Source organism: Spermophilus citellus (genome assembly GCF_964194105.1).
Source record: "Spermophilus citellus genome assembly, chromosome: 9".
In the NCBI taxonomy this organism is placed as follows: domain Eukaryota; kingdom Metazoa; phylum Chordata; class Mammalia; order Rodentia; family Sciuridae; genus Spermophilus; species Spermophilus citellus.
Window position 1 is genome coordinate 111,318,948 of NC_138191.1, and position 27,267 is coordinate 111,346,214.

The 27,267-nt window shown below is 40.7% G+C and overlaps 1 protein-coding gene across 1 annotated transcript; it reads left to right on the top strand.

Moving 5' to 3' along the window:
• Window positions 1-1,453: 1,453 nt before the first annotated feature.
• Window positions 1,454-27,183, top strand: SF3A3 (splicing factor 3a subunit 3). Its single transcript, XM_081306602.1, has 17 exons — window positions 1,454-2,301; window positions 2,568-2,615; window positions 4,665-4,717; window positions 4,812-4,917; window positions 7,970-8,042; window positions 8,383-8,474; window positions 9,390-9,472; window positions 11,212-11,350; window positions 11,843-11,911; window positions 12,322-12,389; window positions 12,564-12,671; window positions 13,492-13,561; window positions 16,264-16,428; window positions 16,523-16,633; window positions 17,885-17,975; window positions 25,653-25,708; window positions 26,876-27,183. The coding sequence occupies exons 1-17, from the start codon at window positions 2,206-2,208 to the stop codon at window positions 26,951-26,953; spliced, it is 1,506 nt and encodes a 501-aa protein (XP_081162728.1). The 5' UTR covers window positions 1,454-2,205; the 3' UTR covers window positions 26,954-27,183.
• The last annotated feature ends 84 nt before the right edge of the window (window positions 27,184-27,267 follow it).

The following is a 27,267-nucleotide window of genomic DNA, read 5'->3' on the forward strand; positions in this document are numbered from 1 at the left end:
CTGTTCCCACTGGCCTGAGGACTGAGCTCACGCCTGCCTTGCTCACCCCTCCTTCTCGGCTGCCGGCACTTACTACATGTTCAATAAAAACTTGTTAAGGAAGAGCAGTCCAAGCATAGAAAACAGCTGGTGAAAGGCCTGGAGGCCTGAAAACATCTGGTGCTTTGGGGAAGCAGCAAGTAATTGCACTTGGAGGAAGTGCCAAGAGAATAAAATGGCAGGCTGAGCCCAGGTCATGAAAAGCCAGATGCCAAGCTAAACAGACCTCACCCTGCGGATAAAGCAGCCAGTGGAAATGTTTAAGCAGTGAGAGGGTCAGAGTTTTAGAGAAGATCACTCTGGCTGCAGCATGAATAACAGATTAGGGGGGGTAATATGAGCAAGTCTGTTAGGACATTAGGACAGTGGGTAGTGGGAGGTCATGAGGTAGGTAACAAGAAGGAGGGAGACAGAACTTGGTGATTGACTTGATGGAGTGAGGATAGAAAAGCATTTAGGGGAAGGACAGATTCAGATCTGAGGCCAAGTGACAGAGAATGGCATTGCTTAGGTGATCCACCTACTTAAGAGTTAGATGTACAACTACAATACTCTTTCATTTATGTCAATATAAACATTTTTAAGATTTAACATGTCAAACCCAATTTATTTTTAAATTGAGGAAGTAACATGCATATGTTAAAGAAAAAAAAAACTTGATGCTGTACTTTGGGTGGATACAAAGAAAATTTCCTTCCCATACCAGATCCTCAAGTATAATTTACATACCAGATCCTTCCCATACCAGATCCCACATATAATTAAAGTATAATTTACTTACCATAAAATTAATCCTTTTTTTTTCTTTTTCTAATGCAGTGGGGATAGAACCCAGGGGTGCTCTACCACTGAGCTATATTTTCAGTCCTTTTCAATTTTCGTTGTGAGATAAGGTGTCTGGCTAAGTTGTGGAGGCTGGCCTTGAACTTGAGATCCTTCTGCCTCAGCTTCCAGAGTTGCTGGATTAAAAGTGTGCACCACCACACCCAGCTTAAGATTCATCCATTTGTAGTGTTTGATTCAATTAATCTTAGAAAATTTAATAGAACTACACAACTATCAACACAATTCAATTTTAGGACGTCATCACCCCAAAAAAGGTGTTATTGGGTCCCTTTGTAGTCACTTCCAATCTTAACTCCAGTCATAGCAACCACTCATCTACCCTCTGCTTCCATGGATTTGCTGTTGTGTACATTTCATCTGTACATACACTGTGTGATTTTTGAGTTTATCTTCTTTATGTAGAATGATATTTTCATGGCTCATCTTTGTAGCATTCCTTTATTGCTGAACAATAGCCCATAGTATGTGGTACCACATTATGTTTATCCATTCACCAGCTGGTGGAATCAGATTGCATCAATTTTGTGGAGTAATGTTATGAACATATGGATATATGTTTTCATTTCTCAGAATGGATTTTTAAAAATCCATATTGGGGGTTGAACCCAGGGTGCCCTACCACTGAGCTACCTCCTCAGCCCTTTTAATTTCTTTGAGAAAAGGCCTCACTATGTCGCTGAGGTTGGCCTTGAACATGCAATCCTAAATCTCCCAAGTAGTTGGGTTACAAGTGTTTGAGCCCGGCTTGCCTTCATTTTAAAAGGCTCTACAGCGTTTCACTGCCAGGATATGCCATATTTTATTTAATGAGTCCCCTGCTAATGACTAGGAAGTTGTTTCCACATATGAATTTTGTTAAAAAAACACCATCATCCCCATTTTACTGACGAAGACACAGAGGTCCACAGAAGAGAAAAACGCTATCAGAGGTCACACTGAAAGCAAAAAGGTTCAAGTTCCAGTTTCCCTACTCTTCAATTTCTCAGTTCCTGACTGCCCAGCTGGCCCCAGCAAACCACAGGAAAACCAGAGCCCGCTTATCCTCAGGTTCTTAGATTTTCTATGCCCCCTAGAGGCACCTGCGAACCTCTGGGCATCACGCCTTCACCTCACTGACCAGCAGATGGCACTGTTGCCATCTCGGCATCCCAGACTGAATTTCCTCCTGGTGTTCATTTTTCGAGTCCCCGAGGCACTTCCGGGATTCGCGGAACTTTGGTGTAGTCGGATGCACAGCGTGGGGACGCAAGCGCGTAAGGCGGCAGGAACTGCTTCCGGCCGTGTTGGTGGTCGGAATTGAGGTGTCGCGGCGAGGGGAAGATGGAGACAATTCTGGAGCAGCAGCGGCGATACCATGAAGAGAAAGAACGGCTCATGGACGTCATGGCCAAAGAGATGCTCACTAAGAAGTCCACGGTGAGTGGGGCCTAGTCAGGGGCTGGGCCGTGTTTAACCTCTGAGCGCTCCCTTGGGCCTCAGATCCTCCCCGCACTCTCCCCGCCTGCTGCCGGAGCTGCCTCCCTGCTCCCACCGGGGTCCCGTCTTCCTGGGGCCCAGCAGCCTGGAGGCTCCTCTGCTGCAGCCGCTAAGACCTGAGCGAGTAAGCTCCGCCCCGCTCGAGCGGCCTTTCCTACTCCAGAACTCAAACTAACGGCCCTGTGTCACTGTTTACCTTTCTTCAGCTCCGGGACCAGATCAACTCCGACCACCGCACCCGGGCCATGCAAGATGTGAGTGTCCCGCTGTCTGCTTCCTCTTGGGTCGGGGTGGGCAGGAAAAGAGGGCAGGTGAGCTTCGGGGTCTCAGCGTGACCAGGGCTGGTCAAAGGTAACCGAGTTGGCCAGTGGCGGGTTGTCTGCTTAGGTTGTCCATAGGCTGCTGAATGTGAGGGTGCTGCGGCGTCCTTTCCTCACTTATCTACGTGGGGAACTCATTCATTCTTCCTCGCTCGAGAAGATGATCTTTACAGCACGTCGAATCCTGTGGGGGTATAAAGAGTAGTTTTTAGGTATCCGTGACTCTGGTGCAGAAGATAACCGTCTCTTCTCAAAAACAGAGGAATGCTGTATACTTGTGTTTTTCCTCCCAGGATACTGTTTTAATAGTATTTTTGGCTTCTAAACTGCTTTTTCCTGCTGATAATGCAATTTCTTATTTTTTAAAAGTATTGATAATTATTAAGGCTGGTTGATGGTTAAATGGAGGCTTGTCATATTATACTTTTTGCTTTTAAGTATATTTGATATCTATTTAGAAAATAATGAAAGGCCTATGCAGAGCTTATGATTTTTAGGAGATAATTAGATTATAGGACTCCAGACCCTTATATAAGTTCCCAAATCCAAAATGCTCTGAAAACCAAGGAATGCTTTTTTGGGGGAGGAGGAGACAGTTCATTTGGTGATAACTCTTTATCAGATCTCCTTTGGCATTTAAACCTGGTCTGAATCAATGGGAGGCTTTTTGTGGTCTTTATCCCATTTAATTAAATAACACATAAGTGTTATTGCAGATTTGTGTGTGTATGTGTGCTGGTGCATGTGCTTGTGCTAGGGCTTGAAGTGCAGAATTGTTAATATATGCTCAGCTTTGGCGCAGTGGCATACACCTGTAATCCCAGCAACTCAGGAGACTGAGGCAGGAGGATCCCAAGTTCAAGACCAGCCTTGGCAATTTAGGGAGGCCCTGAGCAACTTAGTGAGACCATGTCTCAACATAAAAAAGCTTGGGATGTAGCTCAATAGTAAAGCCCAAACCTAGGGCCTTAAACATGTTAGGAATGCCTTCTATCACATCCCCCAGCAACATATCTTTCTTATTCTAAATTTGGAAACAAATCTAGTCCCAAAAGTTTTGGAGAAGTGACTATCACCTGTTTAGCCCACGACCCGCAGCTGGCTTCATAAATGAAGGTTCAAGATGTGAGAAACCACTAGGAAGTTTTGAATTAAAGAGACAAGACTCTAATTACCTTTAAACCAGCTCCAGGACGGCTCCTCCTAGCTCCAGCCTCTAGCCACCTATTGTGGTAGCGAGGATTACTGAAGAAGCTAGCGAGAGAGAGAGAGAGAGAGAGAGAGAGAGAGAGAGAGAGAGAGAGAAACATGCCAGGGAGTGGACTTTTATTGGGGAACAAAAAATTCTGGGGAGAATCCCATCCAATGAAGATTAAGAGGGGCAGCATCCCAAGGTCAGGGGCGACGATTGGGTCTTCAGGTAGTGGTCAGACACGCCTCCACATGGACAAGCCTTTGGACCTGAGAAGGGTGAGGAAAGCTCTGGACACAAAATGTGCCTAAGCGCCTCTCACCCAGCCAGGGAGGTAACTCAAATCACATGCAAGGATGGCCTCCCACACACCTGTACCATCTTGAGTTAATATTCTTTGACTCCAAAGGAAGCTATGTGATGTTTTATTTAGCTTATGTATTCCTCATTCAAGCTTTTTGAATCTCTTGGACCACCATTTTACCTTTGAGGGTCTTAGGTGGGAATGTCTGTTGGGTCAAAGGGGGATGAATCTCATACACAAAAGTTAGTTGTATGTAAAAATTGGTGCTCTCTTCCACTCTTCAAATCACATCACTAATCATATCAACCTGGAACCAAAATACTAACCAGGAACCAAATTGTCTTTTAAAGTTGTTAGAAAGCACAGGAACTTTTAAGGCCATATCTCATGAGGTTTTCCTGGGGTTTGACCAAACAGCCCTTGTTGGTTGCTTAGCTCTACGGTTGCACAAATTGTTTCATTCTGATGGTTTGCAATTATCTTTCAGAGATATATGGAGGTCAGTGGGAACCTGAGGGATTTGTATGATGATAAAGATGGGTAAGTAACAGTCATAGATGGAGTTAATGCTTTTGAGGATCCCTAGTTAAGAGACTGATTTTGTGTGCTCTTTGGATTTTTCTTGAAATTGCAGATTACGAAAGGAGGAGCTTAATGCTATTTCAGGACCCAATGAGTTTGCTGAATTCTATAACAGACTCAAGCAAATAAAAGAATTCCACCGGAAGCACCCAAATGAGGTATGACCTAGAAAGTATTTTCTCCCAACCTACCCAAAGAGAATACTAAAGAAACAATATTAGGAAAATGAAAGTGCTGTTCAAATGTCCCTTCAAGAAAGAACTTGCCATTTAGCTGCAAGGAGCTTAGTTAGCTGACACTCTATTACTGTTTTTTTTAGGATCCCCCTCAACTTTTAAACCAAAGCACACTCATCCTCGGCAGCCCTCAGCCAGTGAGAGCATGGTAGGGACCCTAGGGCCTGCCTGTTTATGTCCATTTTGAGGCTCCTTTGTTGAGTGATCTTTGCTACAGAGCTTCTCATTGGGTTGATCAAGATTTTGTCAAATCTGTATCTAGTCTCTCTCTACCAAGTCCTGTTTTCTCCTAATCTTTCACAAGGACTCTCTCACTCCTAATAAATTGTTTGTGCTCCAAACTATCTTAACATCTTCTACTTAGAAGATCCAACTAACACAGAGATACTGTACTCACTTTCAAAGTTCATCCATGCTTTTTAAGATTCAGCCCAGAGGAAGATATTTCATGAATATTTCATGGAATCATGAAATATCTTCCTAGTCTGCCTCCTTCAAATTGATCCTTTTTTTTAAATGTATTTATTTTTTAGTTGGACACAATATCTTCATTTTATTTATTTATTTATTTTAAAGAGAGAGGAGAGAGAGAGAGAGAATTTTTAATATTTATTTTTCAGTTTTTGGCGGACACAACATCTTTGTTGGTATGTGGTGCTGAGGATCGAACCCGGGCCGCACGCATGCCAGACTAGCGCGCTACCACCTGAGCCACATTCCCAGCCCCTTTACTTTATTTATTTATTTTTATGTGGTGTTGAAGATCAAACCCAGGGCCTCACATGTGCTAGGCAAGCACTCTACCGCTAAGCCACAGTCCCAGCCCTCAAATTGATTATTCTTTATGAACCTATCATATTTTGTGAGAATGAATGTCTGTCCTGCTGTATTCTTAGGATTATAGGGAGTAGGGATTATGATTCAGTTGTCTGGAACCCACTAAGCATTGCTGACCAAAGGAATTGTGAGAGAAGTGGGAGTAAGACTTGACTCAGGGAAGAGTGGAAAAGACTATGACAAAGATTACTTTGAACCTTTATGCCTGTAGAACTGGAAAGTTGTTTGTTCTCTTGATAAAAATAAGGAAGAAAGAGTAGACAACAGGTTTTTACGTGTATAGATTTTTAAGTAGTGTTATATCTAGTTACAGGTGTCTTGTGAGCAGTTTGAATTAGGTGACTAGGGCTCATGTGAGAGATTTGATTTACATTTGGGGAATCATCACATGGACTTGATGGTTGAAGTTGTTAATCACAGCATTCTGGGAGAGAAAGAATATGAAAGGAGACTGTCAGAGCTTTTCTGTGTGCCATAGAGCACACTTAAAGTAGTTAACAGAAAAGAGCTTAGGAGGACTTTCATTACAAAGATCCTATTAGAAAGGCAGTTATAGTGTCAACTGTTGTTGATTGGTTGCTGCCAGGATTGCTGTTTTATTGGGGTAATGGGAATGAAATCTGGTCATGGGGTAAAGGTAGATAATGGGTAAGTAGAAGTGTAGAGTGTGGAACGTATGTGAGAGGCTGGCAGGAAATAGAAGAGGAAAAATACGAGAGTCAGAAGATAGGGCAGGAACAGATGGAAAAAGGAAGACATAAAAATACCAGAAAGGAGAAGCTATTTATTGAAGTAGTATGGAGGTATATATTCTCACACATATGGAACCCTTTTTGGAGGACAGAGTATGATCTGCTAACCAGGGAGAAGACATGAGTACCATTCAATGTGTTCACCTTATTTCAGCCACGGTTGAAAGGTGATGAGGAATAAATATTAAATAAATGATTGAAAGGATGCCCAAGAGATATTAAGTGAAAAAAGCAAGTCTGTTTATGTAAAAAACAAAATTAAAATCTTTGTGCAGGAAGGAATGTGCTTATACAAATATATATATTTAAATATATAGAGCAATAATATCAAGGTTTTTTGTGTGTGTGGTACTGCCTTTTTTTTTTTACTCCCTCTGCTATTATTATTATTATTTTTTTTTTTTTAAAGAGAGAGTGAGAGAGTAGAGAGAGAGAATTTTTAATATTTATTTTTTAGTTCTTGGCGGACACAACATCTTTGTTGGTATGTGGTGCTGAGGATCGAACCCGGGCCGCACGCATGCCAGGCGAGCTCGCTACCGCTTGAGCCACATCCCCAGCCCCTCTGCTATTATTTTTTAATAATTATTTTTTAGTTTTATCTGGTGCTGAGAATCGAACCCAGTGCCTCACGCATGCTAGGTGAGTGCTCTACCTCTGAGCCACAACTCCAGCCCCATCTGCTATTATTTTTGTTTATTTATTTTTATGTGGTGCTGAGGATCGAACTTGTGCCTCACATGTGCTAGGCAAGCACTCTACCACTGAGCCACTCCTTTGTATTTTATTTTGAGACAGAGTCCCAGGCTGACCTCAAACTTACCATCCTCCCTCCTCAGTTTATAGGCATGCTCTACTGCACTGTAGCAGCACTTCAGCAGCTTTTAGTCAAACAATACAAAAAAGAAAAAGAAGCTGGGTAAGTAGAACAGCTTATAATCCTAGCTACTCAGGAGGCTGAAGCAGGAGAATTGCAAGTTTGAGGTCAGCCTCAACAACTTAGCAAAACCCTGTCCCAAAATAAAATTTTAAAAGGGCAGAGGATATAGCTTAATGATAGAGCACTCGCCTAGCATGTGTAATGCCCTGGATGGGTTTAATCCCAGGTAAAGAGAAGGAGTGAGGAAGGCAGTGAGTTAGCTAAAGAATAGTTATAGGTTCTGTATGAAAAATGAAGACCAAATGTCAGAAGTCCAACTTTCTAGCCTCGGGTTGTAGCTCAGTGGTAAGAACATTTGCCTTGTGTGCACAAGGCCTTAAGTTCAATCCCCTGCACCATTTAAAAAAAAAAAAAAAAAAGGCCAACTTTCTGTAATCCCCTTTTCTGTGGCATTAAAACTTTTACATTGATACACCCACCTGAGCTTTTTTCTCTTTTCCCTCAGATCTGTGTGCCTATGTCTGTGGAATTTGAGGAGCTCCTGAAAGCTCGTGAGAATCCAAGTGAAGAGGCACAAAGTAAGTAAGGCTTAACATTTTCCTTCATCACTAGAAAAAGTACAGGTTAATGACAGAGCTCAGATTGCCCACAGGACCTCAGAAAAATTGATAACAAGGTTTTCATGCTGGTTTTCCTTTTACTGGTTTCTGGGCTAGATTGGCATCCTAAATGGGTCATGTGCAAATTTGTTCATTTTGTCCTATCCAAATTCAAATTCAACAGCTTGGAAAGCTAAGGACTTTTCACTTTTAGGGAGGACATTTGGGTTCAGTGCCTCATGGAACTTGGGACAGGCAGTTCATTTGAAAAGGCAGGTCTATAAGTATTCAAACCATTGACATTCCTGATTCCTTTTAGACCTGGTAGAGTTCACAGATGAAGAGGGATATGGACGGTACCTTGACCTCCATGACTGTTACCTCAAGTACATTAATCTGAAGGCATCTGAGGTAAGGCCCGGGAGGAGGGGGAGAGGTTCTCATTCTAGGAACTAAGTCAGGATGTTATGTTGAATATCTAGACATGAAGCAATTAGAGCATTTTCCTTGGGTTATGTAACTGTTGAATAAATTAAAAGAGGTGTTTAACTTTCTTGGAATGAAATGGTATTGAAAATTAAAATCAGGATTCTACTATAAATACAATAAGTGTATTATTTTATTCATATTAGTTTATTATTGCAACAAGCATTTTTTTATTTTTGTAAAAAAAAATATATTTTTAACCCTTAAGTACTGATCAGATTCCTGTGTCGGGTGAACACAGTGCTGAGTGTGTGGGAGTTGCAACATGATTTTTACCAGTGTTAGACAAATGTTTCTTTTCGTTTACTGTTCACTGACTCGATCTTTATTTTGTAGAGTTGTTTATGTCTGATAGTCTACATGAGTCAGTGGGATTAACACTTGTGGGAATTAAATGGGAGGAAAGAAAAACTAAAGTGAGCTAGGCCTTGTTACTTTATTAGCAAATACTCAGTTTTCACTTGTGGGTTTGTTGTTGCTGTTGTGCAGTGCTGGGAATCTAACCCAGGCCCTCAGCACATACCAGACAATCAACTCTAACTCTACCTCTGAGCTGCACCCCTCAGCCCCAAGAATACTCAATTTTGATCTCGCTTATTTGAGGTTGTATTGTAACTTTTCTTTCTTTTAAGATTTTTTTTTTTAAGAGAGAGAGAGAATTTTAATATTTATTTTTTAGTGTTTGGCGGACACAACATCTTTGTTTGTATGTGGTGCTGAGGATGGAACCTGGGCTGCACGCGTGCCAGGCGAGCGCGCTACCGCTTGAGCCACATCCCCAGCCCTTGTATTTTAACTTAATGTAATCACTTAACTGATTCTTTTGGCCTTTCTTTGTAGAAGCTGGATTATATCACGTACCTGTCCATCTTTGACCAGTTATTTGACATTCCTAAAGAAAGGAAGAATGCAGAGTATAAGAGGTAGGCATTCAGAGCTTCCAGGTCTGTGCCAGATTGGATTAGAGGATAATGTCAAGTTTAAGGGAAGTTCTGAATTTTTTTGCCTAAAAGGTGCACATGAATGACTTCTAGGTTTATTGGAGGATGAGAATAAGTATTACAAATGATATGGTTTTCTTGGGATTTTTTTTGGAGGAGGGGCAGTTACTGGTGATTGAACTCAGGGCACTTGACCACTGAGCCACATCCCTAACCCTATTTTGTATTTTATTAGAGACAGGGTCTCACTGAGTTGCTTAGCGCCTTGCTAAATTGCTGAGACTGGCTTTGAACTTGGTGATCCTCCTGCCTCAGCCTCCTCAATTGCTGGAATTATAGGCCTGCTCCACCATGCCCGGCTATGATGGTTTTAAAGCATTTGAATACTCTGGCTTTGAAAAAGGGTTTATTTGTTGCCAATACTGTTTTTATTTTTTTCTAATTATAGGAGGAAGTCTCCTGTTCAGGGAACTGTGTTTTTGGAGTTTAATAGGAAAAATTAGACTTTCTCAGCTTGCAGCTGAAGTGAGGTGCCTGGATGTGATATTAAATGGAAGCTTATGTTTGTGTTAATAATGCCCCTGATTAGTGATCCTGTACTCATAATCTCTTTTCATTTTCTTTTACCTAAAATCTTTCATTTGTGGATTAAATTAAGACCTTTGTACTTGTCATTATGTCATAAGGATGAAAGGAGGTAGGGAAGAAGAGAATTAAAATCATGTTGGAAAAAGTAAATTTATAAGCTCATTTAAAAATAAGCATGGGAGCTGGGTGCAATGGTGCACACCTGTAATCCCAGCAGTGCGGAAGGCTGAGGCAGGAGGATCATGAATTCAAAGCCTGTCTCATCAACTCAGCAAGACCCTGTCTCAAACTAAAATATAAAAGGGGCCAGGGATGGGCTGGAGTTGTTGCTCAGTGACAGAGCACTTGCCTCACATATATGAGGCACTGGATTCGAACCTCAGCACCACATAAAAATAAATAAACAAAAATATTGTGCCCACGTATAACTTAAAAAAGAAAAAAGGGCCAGGGATGTGGCTAAGCACTCTGGGTTAATTCCCGGTACCATAATAAGTATGTGGAGAAGCTAGTGCCATAGCTCAGTGGCAGAGTGCTTGTCAAGCATGAGTGAGGCACTGGTTCGATCCTTAGCACCTCATAAAAATAAATAAAATAAAGGCATTCTGTTTATCTGCAACAAATATAGGGGATATAGCGTGGTGGGAGAGCATTTGCCTAGCATGCATGAAGCCATGGGTTTAGTTCCTAGTACACAAAAAGAAAAAAAGTATTTGGCCAAGGGTGGTAACACCTGCCTGTATTTAATGACCAGGGAGACTGAGGTGGGAAGATTGTAAGTTCGAGGCCAGCCTCAGCACCTTTGCAAGAAACCCTGCTCCAAAATAAATAAAAGGGACTGGGGATGTAGTTTAGTGATAAAGCACTCCTGGGTTGAATCCCCAGTGCCCCTCCCCACAAAAGTTGAGAAGTAGGCTAGGGGTGTAACTCAGTGGTTGTACATTTGTCTAGCAGGCATGAAGCCCTGGTTTTAATCCCAGCACTGCCAAAATAATAATAATAATAATAATATAATATGAGTGTTATTTCAAAAACTATTATTATTAGAATTTTAAGTATAGTCTATAGGGCATAGAAATATATCAAAGATAGAAACCCTATTTGCCTTCTTTGTATTGCATGTTCCTCTGTAGATACCTAGAGATGCTGCTTGAGTACCTTCAGGATTACACAGATAGAGTGAAACCCCTTCAAGATCAGAACGAACTTTTTGGGAAGATTCAGACTGAGTTTGAGAAGAAGTGGGATAATGGAACCTTTCCTGGATGGCCGGTGAGCTTCCTTGGTGTTAGAGGTGCAAGTGGAGGATGAGCCAGAGAATTGAACTAATTGTTGTATTTTAATCTTGAGCCTCCACTTCAGGGCATTGGATGCCAGTCCCTTGGTATCAGCACTGGCCATGAGGTGTTCCCTACCAAGTGTACTGGATTTTCTTTGTGTACCCTGCGACAGAGTTTATCAGGGACCATTTGCATGGGCCCAGTATTTTCATCAGCTACATCACAATTGCTGTGTGGTTCCTGCTAACCAAAAACTTATCAGATTTTGTGGTAGCAATCTATATGTTTTCACTCCTGGGAATAAGTTTGAGTTTTTCTGGAATTTCGAGGGAAAGACTGGATCATGTGCTTTTTTGCCTTGTTCCCATAGGAACTTGATCCTCATTAACATATATGTATAAGAAGGAAGCCATCCAGTACCTAATAACTTTAATGGTTCCATTTGCCTGAATCTTAATAAACATCATATTATTGTTCTTGGCAGAAAGAGACAAGCAGTGCCCTGACCCATGCTGGAGCCCATCTTGACCTCTCTGCATTTTCCTCCTGGGAGGTAGGTTTTTGTAGCAGCAGTATTGGTCTCACCTGTTCCTCTTACAAAGGAATAATTTTCTTTCCTGTCTTTAATGCCTTGACTCTAATAATATAAGTCACCATTTTGTGGGAGCAGGTATCTATAAGGAATATGGAACATAAAAAGAAAAAATTGTATCTAAGTAGTCTGAAAACTCCAAAATGATTCTTGTACATTAAGCGATAGTAGTGGTAAGGGAATACGACCAGTTTAGTTAAGTATGAATATGACTACTGTGTCAGTCCTGTGAAGAGTTTCAGCTTTCTGCTAGGGGATTAGGTATGGAATGTGTGCTCTAGCCATACCCTTAAGAACTCAGATCCATCAGCCTTAATTAGTAGTTTACCAAAATGTATCCATATAATGTAGTAACTTATTTCTTTGTACAGGAGTTGGCTTCCCTGGGTCTGGACAGATTGAAGTCTGCACTCTTAGCTTTAGGCCTGAAATGTGGTGGGTAAGAGACTGTTGTTTTGTTTTTTTTCCATCAAGGCTGTCTTGTTTGTCATGTTTGTGTGATCCTATAAGTAGCTGATTACTTTTTTTTGGTCACCCCATCTTTCAAAAAAAAATAAGCAAAACTGGGTTTAGTAAAGTCACCCTAATGTTCTCTGCCTTCCTATCTTTTTAGGACCCTAGAAGAGCGAGCCCAGAGGCTATTCAGCACCAAAGGAAAGTCCCTGGAATCTCTTGACACCTCTCTGTTTGCAAAAAATCCAAAATCAAAGGGCACTAAGCGGTGAGTGGCTCAGGTGGCACATTTGCTGTAATTCTCAAATTTTGTTCCCATGCAGAATTTTACCACAGTGGAGAATTTTCATCTATCTATCTATCTAATTATGTGTGTATGTATTTTGATTCTAGGGATCGAACTTAGGGGTGCCTTATCACTGAGCTACATCCCCAGTCCTTTTTATATTTTTTTCCAATTTTCACAACAACCCTGAAAAGTAGTTATTATCCTGATTTTTCAGATGAGGTTTCAGAAAAATTGTAGAGTGCAGTAACTGTGTCCTGCAGTTACTAAGTAGCAAGAGTTAGTGTTTTTGACCCAGATCTACCTACATGCAGAGCTGGTTCTTCTTTACCACATTTCCTTCATAAATATAACGATGTCAATTGACATGGTCTTAACAGGTCTCTCATCTTGTGGGTGAGTTCAAAAGGGAAGCCTCCATGCATTCTAAGAAATAATCTCAGGACTTCCGTGAGTCCTAAAATGAACAGAGCATTAGTTTTCATAGCTATTTTCTTCTATGCTTGTAATTTTTTTTTTAAGAGAGAGTGAGAGAGGAGAGAGAGAGAGAGAGAGAATTTTTTTTTTTAATATTTATTTTTTAGTTCTCGACGGACACAACATCTTTGTTGGTATGTGGTGCTGAGGATTGAACCCGGGCCGCACGCATGCCAGGCGAGCTCGCTACCGCTTGAGCCACATCCCCAGCCCTATGCTTGTAATTTTTAATGCAAATATAATATAAATGTTCCCAGACTGAGGAAACAAAGTTCCGGGTGAAAGAAAGAACTCCTGAGTGATATAGCTTGTTTCTTATTCTTAGAGACACTGAGAGGAACAAAGACATTGCTTTCCTGGAAGCCCAGATTTATGAATACGTGGAGATTCTTGGGGTGAGTACTCTGTTGGGTTTAGTCTGCGGCCAGCACAGACAGGAATGGTTCAGTCACTAGGGAAAATTCTCGGGGAGTTTAAACTAAAGACACAGACACACAGTTTTACCTTTAAACCAGCTCCTGGATGGCTCCTCCAGCTCTCAGCCTCAAGCTCCCCAGGGGGGCAGCAAGGTTTTACAGAAGAGGCCAGAGAGGGAGAGAGAAAGAGAATATGCTAGGGAGAGGGCTTTTATTGGGGAACTAAAAATACTGGGGAAAATCCCATCCAATGAAGGTCAAGGGGGTCATTGTTGCAAGGTCAGATGAGGTGATTGGATCCCAGGATAGTGGTAAGATGCGCCTCCACACGGACACGTTCTCGAACCCAAGAAGGGTGGGGAAAGCTCTGCCACATTTCTGCGACTGAACGCCTCACACCCAGCTGGGGAGGAATCTCAAGTCATGTGCAAGGATGGTCTCCCACAGCTGGGGGCTATGAATAGGAGTAAGAGAGAAGGGGTAGGTTCCCCCCCTCGCCCCTTCCCCCCGCCGACCCCCTGCCCCACCACCCCCAGGTCGTAAGAGGAAGGAGTAGGTAATAAATCAGTTCAGTACAAAATAGGATTCTCTTGGTCCTTGGACCTTCTGTAGATTCCTGTTCTGTTGTTGGGTAATATTCCCACAGCTGCCCAATTCCTGTAAGACCAAGTAAAGAGAATAGATTCCCCTGCCAACATAGTAACCATAACAGTACAAACTCTTTGCCTGAACTTCAACATATGCCAAGGAGTGGCACAAGAAGCAGATTGTCAAAAGACAAGTAAGAAAAAAGCCACCCACAGAAGCTTTTGGTGTGAAGTATTATGGAAAGGCTTTTCTTAGATGTCAGGAAGATTCTGAGAAATTTGGGTAGGGTAGCTTGATGCAGCAGAAAGCTGGCTATAAACATGCTTTTATGTTCTCTTAAGTGTTTTTGTTTTGTTTTGTTTTGTTTTTAAGAGAGAGTGAGAGAGAGAATTTTTAATATTTATTTTTTAGTTCTCGGCAGACACAACATCTTTGTTGGTATGTGGTGCTGAGGATCGAACCCGGGCCACACACATGCGAAGCGAGCGCGCTACCGCTTGAGCCACATCCCCAGCCCTCTCTTAAGTGTTGAAAGATGGTTAGAGGGGAGAAAGGCCTGGCCTGCCCAGGATGCCTGTCTCAAGAGAAAGAAGGAGGAATGGGAGAAACATCTCTTTCTTTCTCTTTTTTTTTAGTGCTGGGGATTAACTCAGGGCCTAGTGCATACAAGGCAAGCACTCTACCAACTGAGCTATTTCTCCAGCCCCACATCTCTTCCTTTCTGAGAGGAGAAGGGGAAGAAAGTGCTATACTCATTCAGAGAAGATGCACAGTCTCAGGGAGTCCTCCATACAATCTATTCTGGCATGTCTGCTTATGTGCAATTCCCAGCTGCTCTTGGAACAATTCCCTTTGCAGGTGCTCTCAGAGTGGCCCAGAGAATTTGTTTACATATCTTTGTCAGTTGCCATGGACATGTTCATTCTGCCCTTGTTTGAGGACCCTGCTATTTTGTGGCTGTGGAACTTGTTGATTCTCTTATGATTGCTTTCAGTGAAAGGCTAGCCAGATATTAAACCCTGAGTACACACATTATCCATAGTGAACAAACTTGGCTGTCCTAGTATGTTCAGCAGACTGAGTTACCAGTCCTCTGAAGATTGGCTAGGTGGCCATGGGCATCATGCTGTTGACAAAATACCCACCACTGTCTCCCTTCTCTGAGAGCATCTCACCTTGCCTGCCAGGAGGTGGCACCTCTCTTTGGAATTCCAATTTCAACTAATGGTTTCCAGAAGTTGCTCTCATGCACCAATAAGATTTTTGCCATTGATTGACATCTGTTGATTTCCAGACATTATGCTAAATTTGGGGGTACAATAGTGTGTATTCTCATGGGCTCTTGTCCTTAAACTCATATTGTTGTCAAGGGAGACAAATAATTGTAATGTGAACATAGCATAATACACTGAGATTTAGTTTTCTAAGCAAAAAGAGGGAGAAAAGGTGTTTCAAGTTAGAGGAAACAGCAAGGACACAGGTACAACATTATGAAAGGAAATTGCATCTTCCTGAAATAAGTTAATTGGTCTGGAGTATGCTTTGTTGGGGAAGGAGTGGTCAGAGAAAATTTTGGAGAGTTATGATGGAAATTTGGACTTCGTCTAAACTGTCCTATAAACTGTAGGAAACCAATAAAATTCTTTAAGGGCTGGGGGTATTGCACTGTGGTAGAATGCTTACCTGGCATGTGTGAGGCTGTGGGTTCAATCTCTGACACTGCAAAAAGAAAAGAAGGGGAAAAAAATCCTTAAGGAGGACAGTACACCATTGGATTTGCTTTTATTAATAGATAGATATGGCAGCAAAATTGAAACTGGTTTGGAATGGGGATACCTGGAATGAGTTGGAAGTTCATCACCTTGATTAGAGTAGTAACAGCAGGAAGAAGAAATGACTGGTTCAGGAAATGTTTCAGTAGGACCTGCTGAAAAGGAATTCTGGTAAGATGGCAGGACTTGCCCTATTCTACAACAAAGAACCTAATCCTTGGAAATGAGGTGTCAGCAAGGGTTATAGGAAAAAAGGAAATTTTCGTTCTTGTTCTGCACTACCTTGTCCTGACTTTCCTTTTCATTTATGACCTTCCTTAGGAACAGCGACAACTTACTCATGAAAATGTACAACGCAAGCAAGCCAGGACTGGAGAAGAGCGAGAAGAGGAGGAGGAAGAGCAGATTAGTGAGAGTGAAAGTGAAGATGAAGAGAATGAGATCATTTACAACCCCAAAAACCTGCCCCTCGGCTGGGATGGCAAAGTTAGTCCCACACTACCACTTTCTCTGCTCCCCAACCTTTAAGCAGATGCAAACCTTAGTAAACTGATGCTTTTTTTCATTTGGTTTCTTTTAGCCCATTCCCTACTGGCTGTATAAGCTTCATGGCCTGAATATCAACTACAACTGTGAGATTTGTGGAAACTACACCTACCGAGGGCCTAAGGCCTTCCAGCGGCACTTTGCTGTAAGGAATTCAGAGCCTTATTTCCTGAGAATGAAGCAGAAACATGAGACCTTTAGAGAAGGACAGAAGCAACCCACGAGGACCACTAGTGTCTAGAGCTGAAGGGAAAAAGAATCCATGGCATTTGGCCCTTGGCAACAATGCTTGCCTTGAATACCTGAGACGGTTTCTGGAAGCATTCTATCACTCAGCTATTGGGCATCATTTCGGTTTCCTCTTGCTATTCTTTTATTTCTCTTTTGTTTCTGCTAGCATCTTAGATAATTTCTGACCCTAGGTTATTACTCTGCAAGGTTCTGAAATTTATCAAGCAATTCTTGAGACAAGGCACTGTCTGAGTAGTACTCTAGAAAATGGACTCACCTTTGTTTCATTTCTGCCTTCAGTTCTTAGTACTTGAAAGGAAAATTTTCATATGCTAGACCAAGGATGGTGAATTTGTATTAACTCCCCTAGGTCCATGCTGCTAGTTGATCCTAGGGTCCTTTCTTCTGAGTCTCTTGCTCTGAATCTTTCTTAATACCACTGAATGATTGGGTTTGGCATCTAGAATAAAGCCCATGTCGTTTGCCATCCGAGAGCCAAAATTGTCATTATTTTAGTATCTCTCCCTACTCTCTTTCACATCCTCTCTTCTACCTAATACCATGTTCTCCTTTACTTACAAAGATGATGCCTACCTGCCATCATATCCCTTATGCTGGTGGTGGATGTTGCTAGGGCTGTCAGCTTCTCCCACAGCACAGTAGGCTACAGGTTAGAATTGTTTTTCTGTGGTTTTGACCCAGAGATTTTGTCTGTAAGACAATTGAATCTAGAATCTAGGTTTTGTAAATCTGAGACTGTGCAGTTTGGCTTTGAAATATCAACCCAGCCAGGCACAGTGGTACGTGCCTGTAATCCCAGCAGCTCAGGAGGCTGAAGCAGGAGGATTAAGAGTTCAAAGACAGCCTCAGCAAGGTGCTAAGCAACTCTGTGAGACCCTATCTCTAAATAAATTACAGAATAGGGCTGGGGATGTGGCTCAGTGGTTGAGTGCCCCTGAGTTCAATCCCTGTACCAAAAAGAAAAAAAATATCAATCTATTGTCAGTCATAGCCAGCTATTTATAAATATAAACCACTAAAAGAATGCTGCCTTTAGTTGGGAGTCTTTTGCACAGGTTCAGGGTAGAGTTTATGAATAAAATAGAATTAGTGCTCTGCTTCAGTTGTTTCCATTTTACATTGTTCTTTTGTTTTTCTGTTCCAGGAATGGCGTCATGCCCATGGCATGAGGTGTTTGGGCATTCCAAACACTGCCCACTTTGCTAATGTGACACAGATTGAAGATGCTGTCTCCTGTAAGTAAGCTTGTTGACTGCTCTCTAGTCCAGACCAAGTGGCCACTTCTCTTGGCGACTCACTCTCCCAGTACCTGGTGTATCTAGGTCCAGGGGCAGTAGGCTGTGGATATATAAAAGCTAGAGCATTCATATAATTACTGCTTTTTTGAAGGGAGTGAGTTAGTAGTACTGATTATTTCCCCCCTTGAGAAGAGCCCAGAGCAGAGTTATAACAAGGCTTTTGATTAACCTGAGTTTGTGAACTCCCCTGTATGCAAGATTGAGTGAATGATCGTATTTTTATTTTTATGAATTTATTTTAATTTAAGAACCACTGATATAAAGGGGGAAAAGTAGAAACGCTTTGTGGAGAAAGTGTGAAGTGGAGTGCACATCAGGAAATGTGCTGCCAAGGCACCCAGGGTCCCTCAGTCCAAGGCTTCCTACCTTCCTGACAGTAGTAGTTTTTTCTACCATTAACATCTTCCTGGCAGACTCTTTTCTTTCTGATTCATCTCTTTTCTGTCAAGTTTCACTTGAGGCTGATAAAACTGAGAAAAAAGGGACTTTACCACTCCACTGTTACATTACAGGTGCTCACTCTCTGCTGCACTCAGCCCGCTGCTCAGCTTTCTTGCCCAGGCAGCTCCCTTGGCTCCCATTTCAGGTTGTCAGATGCTCCATGGCCAACCCAAATAGAAGAGCTCCTTGATCCTGATTTAACCCATGGATTCTGGGGACTCTTCACTGCATTTTTTGTGTGTAGTTAGCTTTGGGGACTTTTCTCCTTGCTTTCATACCTTTCCTTAATAATTTTCTAAACAGGATCAAAAGTGTTTCCAATAAGAGTCATAACATGTCTTATTACCTAATTAGCTGCTGCTTCTTTTTTTTTTTTTTTTTTTTTTTGGTGGTGGTACTGGGGATTGAACCCAGGGCCTTGTGCATGTGAGGCAAGCACTCTACCAACTGAGCTATATCCTCAGCCCCCTTAATTAGCTTCTTTATTTTCCCATTTTTGCCCTTTATTTTGTTGGGAGAAAATTTAAGTAGTAATAAAATTTCATAGAATGAATCAACACCATATTTTGAATGCATTCATATCTTTAGATGTATTTTTTTATTTCTGCAGCACTAATAAATAGATCACAAGGGGCTGGGGTTGTGGCTCAGTGGTAGAGCACTTATTTAGCATGTGTGGCACTGGGTTGGATCCTCGGTACCATATAAAAATAAATAAAGATATGATGACCATCTATAACCAAAAAAAGCTTATATTAAAAAAATAGATCATAGTTTTGTTTTCAGTTGTTTATGACCCTTTATTTTATTTATTTTATTTTTGTATGCAGTGCTGAGAATCGAACCCAGTGCCCCACACATGCTAGGCAAGTGCTCTAGCACTGAGCCACAACCCCAGCTCCACAGTTCATTTTTCTGTATTTCTTATTTCCTATAATTTGCCTTAGTTAATTTATTACTCTTCACTTCTTAGTTAGTTTATTACTCTTCAGGACATAAGAATAAGATTAGATCAAGCCCTGGCTTTGAACTCAAGATCCTCCTGCCTCAGCTTTCCAAGCTGCTGGGATTCCAAGTGAGCACTACTGCACCCAGCTTGTACTAACTTGTAAAATAGTTGTAGTAAGATTTTACCACTTTTTCTTTTCTTAGGAATTGAATATAACAGCATTCCTAAATTGTTTCATACTAGACAATAGATAATTTAATGTACTGATTTAACTTGTTAGGATTCTGTTTAGAAGTTTTGTATTTATATCCATAAATAAGATAAGCTCTTTTTTTGTTTGTTTGTTTGTTTGTTTTGAGACATAGTCAAGTTTAGTGATCAGAACCATATTTATGACATAAAATGGATTAGATTATGTGCTATATTCTTTTCTGTTGCTTGAAACTTGCTATTTTAGGGCTGGGGATGTGGCTCAAGCGGTAGCGTGCTCACCTGGCATGCGTGCGGCCCGGGTTCGATCCTCAGCACCACATACAAACAAAGATATTGTGTCCGCCAAAAACTAAAAAATAAATATTAAAATTCTCTCTCTCTCTCTCTCTCTCTCTCTCTCTCTCTCTCTCTCTTTAAAAAAAGAAAAAGAAAATTGCTAATTTACACAGATATGTAGTCCTTTATACAAGGAAATGCTCTAAGAAGATGTTTATTTAATAACTATCGTAATTTCTTATGACAAAGTAGAGAACCACATGTTTCATTTCTATTCTGAGTTTTATTATTTTTCCTATTAATGCTTTCTGTGATCTTGTTTATTCCTTTCTTAAATCTTTAATCAAGAACTTTATTCTCTTTTTTGCTTTATTCTTTCTAATACAAACATTTACTAGATGTCATTCTATAAGGACTTCATTAGAAATATCTGGTTTTGATATGTTGTACTTAGAGCTTTATTTAGTAAAGATGTTTTCTCTGAGCTTATTTCCTTGCTTGCTCGCTCTTTTCTTGGTACTAAGATTGGAACCCAGGGGTGCTGTGACTGAGCTGTATTTTCTGTACTTTTTATTTTATTTTGAAATATGGTCTCACTAAAAGTTGCCAACGGGGCTGGAGCTGTAGCTCAGTGACAGAGCACTTGCCTAGCATGTGTGAGGCACTGGGTTTGATCCTTATCACCACATTAATAAAATAAAGGCATGCTCTCCATCTACAACTATAAGAAATTAAAAAAAAAAAAAAGTTGCCAAGAATACCTCAGCCTCCCAAGTTGCCAGGATTTACAGACGCGTGCCACTGTGGCCAACTTTTTTTAGTTTTAAAAAGTAATTAAACAGTTGGGGTGCAAGGGGGAAATAGAAGTTCAGTGGATTACAGAAAGGACAATAAAGGGAAGAGGGAGATAGGAATAGGAGAGACAGTGGAATGGACCTGACATAACTTTCCTATGTGCGTGTGTGAATACAACTCAGTGAATCTCAACATCCTCTACACCCACAAAACTGGAATCCTAATTAGAATAAGACATACGCCATGTTTATATAAATATGTCATAATAGACTGCACACTCATTTATAACTAAAAAGAACAAATATTTTTTTTTTTTTTTTTTTTAAAGAGAGAGTGAGAGAGAGAGAATTCTTAACATTTATTTTTAGTTCTCGGCGGACACAACATCGGGGAGAGAGAGAGAGAATTCTTAACATTTATTTTTAGTTCTCGGCGGACACAACAACTTTGTTGGTATGTGGTGCTGAGGATCGAACCCGGGCCGCACACATGCCAGGCGAGCGCGCTACCGCTTGAGCCACATCCCCAGCCCAACAAATATTTTTTTTAAAAAAAGTAATTAAGCGGGCTGGGGTGGTGCACACCTGTAATCCCAGGGACTCTGGAGGCTGAGGCAGGAGGATTCCAAGTTCAAGGCCAGCCTCAGCAATTTAGCGAGACTTAGCAAGCAACTTAGCAAGACACTGTCTCTAAATAAAATATAAAACGGGTCCCAGATGTGGCTCAGTGTTAAAGCACCAAGAAATAAAAATTATTTTAAAGAGTACTTTTAGGGGCTAGGGTTCAGTGGCAGAGTGCTTGCCTAGCATGGGTTCAATTCTCAGCACCACATCTAAACAAATAAAGGCCCATCAATAACTAATAAAAAAAAAATTTTTTATAAAAGAGTACTTTTAATCCTGATTGTTTGAACACTTTGAACTCTTTAAAATTTTTATTTTGGGCTGGGGATGTGGCTCAAGCGGTAGCGCGCTCGCCTGGCATGCGTGCGGCCCGGGTTCGATCCTCAGCACCACATACAAACAAAGATGTTGTGTCCGCCGAAAACTGAAAAATAAATATTAAAGAATTCTCTCTCTCTCTCTCTCTCTCTCTCTCTTTAAAAAAAAATATATTTAAAAAAAAATTATTTTTCTTGGCCCTTGCTGAAAGGTGTAGAATTCTGTCTTTAGGATATGTTTTTGTTGTTGTTTTTGTTTTGTGGTGCTGGGGATGGAACCCAGGCTCTTGAGCCAGCTAGGCAAGCGCTGGTACCACTGAGGTACATCCCCAGCCCAGGATATGTTGTATTTTTGCATCCAAATATATATCAACGATTTGTTGAAAAGAAGTACTTCTCTCCATATGTGGATTGGTTTGCTCTTCCTGCAGTGTTCAAGTCTTTAGTTTTATACTTTATAATCTATTCATATTTAATTCTGATAGGAACATTTTATACTTAAATTTTATTTCTTGTATTTCTGCCAGCTTTGCATATAATTTATTGTGTTGTTTAAGCCACATAAACTCAATTTTGTAACTTTATTAATCACTCCCATTGTGGTTCATTGCCTTTACTCAGCCATCAAAAGTTTGGCAGCATCAGGCAGTGACACATGCCTATAATCCCAGCTGCCTGGGAGGCTGAGGCAGAAAGAGAGTAAGTTCAAGGCCAGCCTGGCAACTTGGCAAGTCCATGTCTCTAAAAAGTAATAAAGTTTGGCAGCAAGTGTTGTCTGTTTTTAACCCAGTCATCAATACTCTTGATTATATAGAGGTATTAAGCTTTTTATACTAAGTATATTAATTGCTCTATTTATATTTTTTCCTTTCCTGGGAAGAATATCTTGGCTTTTGTTAGGTTTGTTTATACTTCTCATTTACACAAATTATATAGTAGACTTGAAACTATCCATTTTGCACAGATATTTTAATATATATTATTTGGTTGAATTATGCATACATGGTGATTATATCTTGATTATCTGAAACACTGCAAATTCTATGCTTTTTTCATTCCCATAATGATTCTGTAGATATTGTTTTGTCTTCAATCTATATTCTTTACCATTTTGTTCAAAAAAAATTTGTTTTTCTGCTTTTAATTTCCCATCCATCTTTTCAGGACCCTTTACCCTAGGATTTGGTTGATGGATTCTGTCAGGTTCTCTATGTTTTGATGTGTTCTGTTCAAGGTTGAAGTTGGATCAAAAACATTTCCAGTAGAATTTCATGTGGTTAAGAATGCAGGGTTGGGAGCCAGGTGTGGTGGTGCACGCCTGTAACCCAGCAGCTCAGGAGGCTAAGACAGGAGGATCAGGAGTTCAAAGGCAGCCTCAGCAGCGCTTAGCAACTCAGTGAGACCTTGTCTCTAAATAAAATACAAAATGGGGGTGAGGATGTGACTCCCCCCGGAAAAAAAAAAAAACAAGGCTAGGATTGTGGCTCAGTGATAGAGCATTTACCTGGCATGTGGGAGGACCTGGGTTTGATCCTCAGCATCACATAAAAATAAAGGTGTTGTGTTCATCTATAACTAAATTAAAAAAAAAAAAATGCGAACCCCACAGAAGCAGTCTCTTGGGGCAGGGGATATAGCTCAATTGGTAGAGTGCTTGCCTCATATGCACAAGGCCCTAGGTTCAATCCCCAACACCACACACACACACACACACACACACACACAAAAATCCAGAGAAGCCGTCTATTGGAGTACAAGCTAACACTTCACCACTTAACTAGCTGTGAGACTCCTGGGCAAGTTACTTCCCTTAGCTCTTCGATTTCTTCATCTATTAAGAGGGGGATGGTAATACTATATCTACTTCATGAAGTTGTCTTGAAGTTTAAGTGAAGTAATAGCACAGGTGAATGTTCATAACCACACCATAACATAACATGTATCTAGTGACTAAATGTAAGCTATCATCATCCTCATCTTCATTTCTAGGCTATTTTTAGAGTTTGAGGAGTAAGATCTAAAGTCACTCTTTTTTATTAAGTTTAATATTACTAGTTATCATTTATCAAGTGCCTACTATGTGGGTGACAAATAAGAGATATTGTATACTTAGTCTTAAGAACAACCAGTGAGGGTTGGAGCTGTAGCTTAGGGTCAGAGCTCTTGCCTACCATGCATGAGGCATTGGGTTTAATCCCCCAGTACCACATAAAAATCAACAAATAAAGGCATTCTGTCCATCTACAACTACAAAAAAAATTTTTTTAAAAAAAAGAACAACCAGTAAAGTAGTGGGTTACCCATGTTTTCAAAAGAATCTAAAGTCCATAGAAGTTAGGTAATTTTTCCAAGGTCAAATAGCTTGTACATGGAAAAAGCCAGGGGTCAAACCCATGACTGTCCTAAAACAGTCTTTTCTCCTTCCTCCATACTGTACTGCTTTCCTTTGTTGTTTTTGGTTTTTTTGAGGTGCTTATGTTTGCTTGGAAAATGCTCTGCCCCTAAGCCACATTTCCATCTTATTTATAATGGTAGCATGGTTTATTTACATATTTTAAGGAAATCCATGGATATTATCTCTAAAAGTAATTTCTTTTTTTTTTTTTTTTTTTTTTTTTTTTTTAAAGAGAGAGTGAGAGAGGAGAGAGAGAGAGAGAGAGAGAGAGAATTTTTTAATATTTATTTCTTAGTTCTCCGCGGACACAACATCTCTGTTGGTATGTGGTGCTGAGGATCGAACCCGGGCCGCACGCATGCCAGGCGAGCGCGCTACCGCTTGAGCCACATCCCCAGCCCCTAAAAGTAATTTCTTTACTAAAATCATGATATCCCTTATCTATCTGTGATTTTTTTATTGTTCAATATCCCATCAAAAACAGGAAATTGAGTTAGTTTGCTTGACTTATTCTTTTTTTTTTTTAAGAGAGAGGAGAGAGAGAGAGAGAATTTTTAATATTTATTTTTTAGTTCTCGGCGGACACAACATCTTTGTTGGTATGTGGTGCTGAGGATCGAACCCAGGCCGCATGCATGCGAGGCGAGCGCGCTACCGCTTGAGCCACATCCCCAGCCCCTTGACTTATTCTTAGTGAACTCACTCAGGCCCCCAGTGATGATCACATTCTTTCCTAATGACTTCCAGATTTCTATGAAGAGTTACATATCCACTACTGCTCTACCCTTTTCCTCCATTGTTTTTTGTTTTATTTTGTTATTTTGGTACCAGGAATTGAACCCAGAGGCACTTAACCACTTAGCCACATTGGCAGCCTGTTGTTTATATTTAGAGACATAGAGTCTCAAAAGTTGCTAAGGCTGGTTTTTGAACTCAAGATCCTCCCGCCTCAGCCTCCTGAGCTGCTTGGATTACAGATGTGTGCCACACATAATCTATTCTTGAATTGTCAGAATTTTTATTTTAATGTCTCTGTAGTCTGTTGAATCATTTTACCTTTCAGATTCTGGCTACCATATTTTTGCTTTTTTTTTTAATTGGTGTGTTATAGTTGTATATAATGGTGGAATTCATTGTCACATATTTGTATATACATACTGTATAACAATATAATATGGCCCATGTATTTCTCCTCTTTTTCTCTGAATTTGAAATATATGTACCAGACTTTAAGTAAATATATTTGATGATATCAAATATTATTTTCCTCTCCTTTACGGACTTGAAGGCAGATTAATTTCTTTTGTAATTCCCAGGGGTTGTTCCATGTTAACTTCTTTCTTCAAGAGTGTCAGTTCTCAGTTCTAAGAGATCTTTTGTTATATTTGATCTTCCTTTTCTTTCAAAACAAAGCAATATCAGGTAAATTTTGCATCAAAAGTTTTGTCTATAGGAAGTTCAGAACCAAATTCCAGTCTGGAGCAGGTAAAGGTCTCAAAGGCAAAGGAGAGGGGGATCTTTCTGGGAGTGGGGAGTGTTGTGGCACTATTTACCAGTGGAATGACACCAGTAAGTCCTGATTGCTGCTTATTTCTCCACCTGTAGTGTGGGCCAAGCTGAAACTTCAGAAGGCTTCAGAAAGATGGCAGCCTGACACTGAGGTGGGTGTTAATGGGACAGCCTTGGGGACAGCATCAGGTGACAGAGTTCCCTCACCATGTTGAAGGGAGGTGAAAGTGGTCCTTGGTTTACTTTAATAGCAAGTATAATATGATAAGTCTATCAGTCTACTCCTGAGGTATAAACCTAATTTAGTGTGATATCTGTTACACTTTGAATCTATAGAGAGATTGTGTTCTCCCATTGAAATATTGAATGGCAAGAAGGTGGACTCCATCTCTTGTCCTGTCGGGAATTTATAAACTAAGGAATCTTATGTCGTAATTAGGTCTCCTTTGGGGAAAAAAAAAAAAAAAAACATTCCACAAGAAATGAACCTCTCACAAGAGTGGGAAATGTCCTTTTGGTCTCGGTCATCATCCAAGCACCAGATTTCAGGGATGGGAAATGACATGTATATGAAATATGGTAGTGACTGACCCCAAGCTCCACAGGGACTGGCCGTAGCCTCCCTTTCTTTGAGGTTGTGGTTTTAGTATTTCTTTTTTAGTGGGGCATGAGGGGAACAAACCTTTCTAGCTGTAGTGTAGAACTCCAATATATAAAGCAGAATGATTCTGGAAGTGGGGAAACTTAGCCTTCTTGGCCTCCCTGTCAGCCTCTGCAGTAGTCCTGGGCAAAGACAGGGTTCTTGGGAACCATTTGAAAAATGTTGTCCTGGGTCATCCTTTCTCAACCAGAGTTTCTTATTTTAAACATAGGAAGTGATCAGAATGAACTCTGAACTCAGATATCCTAAGGGTGTATTATACCCTTCTGGATATCTAGAAGAGAATTTAATTCTCTATGGAACCCCAGTTGAGAAAGACTGTCTTAGATAAACGCCAAACTCAGAGTACTAGGGTATAGCTGGGTGCTATGGAGCATGCTTGTTTTCCCACCACCTCGGAAGGCTGAAGCAGGAGGATCACAAATCCAAGGACAGCCTGGGCAATTTCGTGAGACTCAATCTCAAAATTTAAAAAGAGCTGGGGATATTGCTCAATGGTAGAGCATCCCAGGGTTCAATACCTAGTGCCAAAAAAAAAGTAGTAGTAGTACTAGGGTATGCCATGGAATTTGATTAGGTGAGCTCAGGTACCCAGAGATTATTTCTAGTTGTTTCTTTTGAGGAGTTTAGCTAACAAAGTATACCCCTTCCTTTTTAGGAAGAATATGAAGACTCTAGTGGGAATGTTGTGAATAAGAAGACATATGAGGATCTGAAAAGACAAGGACTGCTCTAGAGCACAGGACAGAGCTCAGCCTTTGGGCTTGCCCAGGCTTCTCTGAGGTCTGCTTTTTCTATTTCTCTCAACCAAATGCTTTTAAAGACTCTGCTGCATAGTCTTCTGGTCTAGCATGCATCTTGTAGAAACAAGGCATGTTGGCAGATTACAGGGTTGAGATGTGTTTTATCTTTTGTTTTATATTAAAAAAAAAAAGTCCTATGGGAAAATAAAACTAATCCCTTGTTCTGAATGTGTTTTTTCCTGAAACCCAAGATTTGGGACTAATGTAATACTTTAGTTATTAATGCCTTTCTACTTCCTTTCACCAA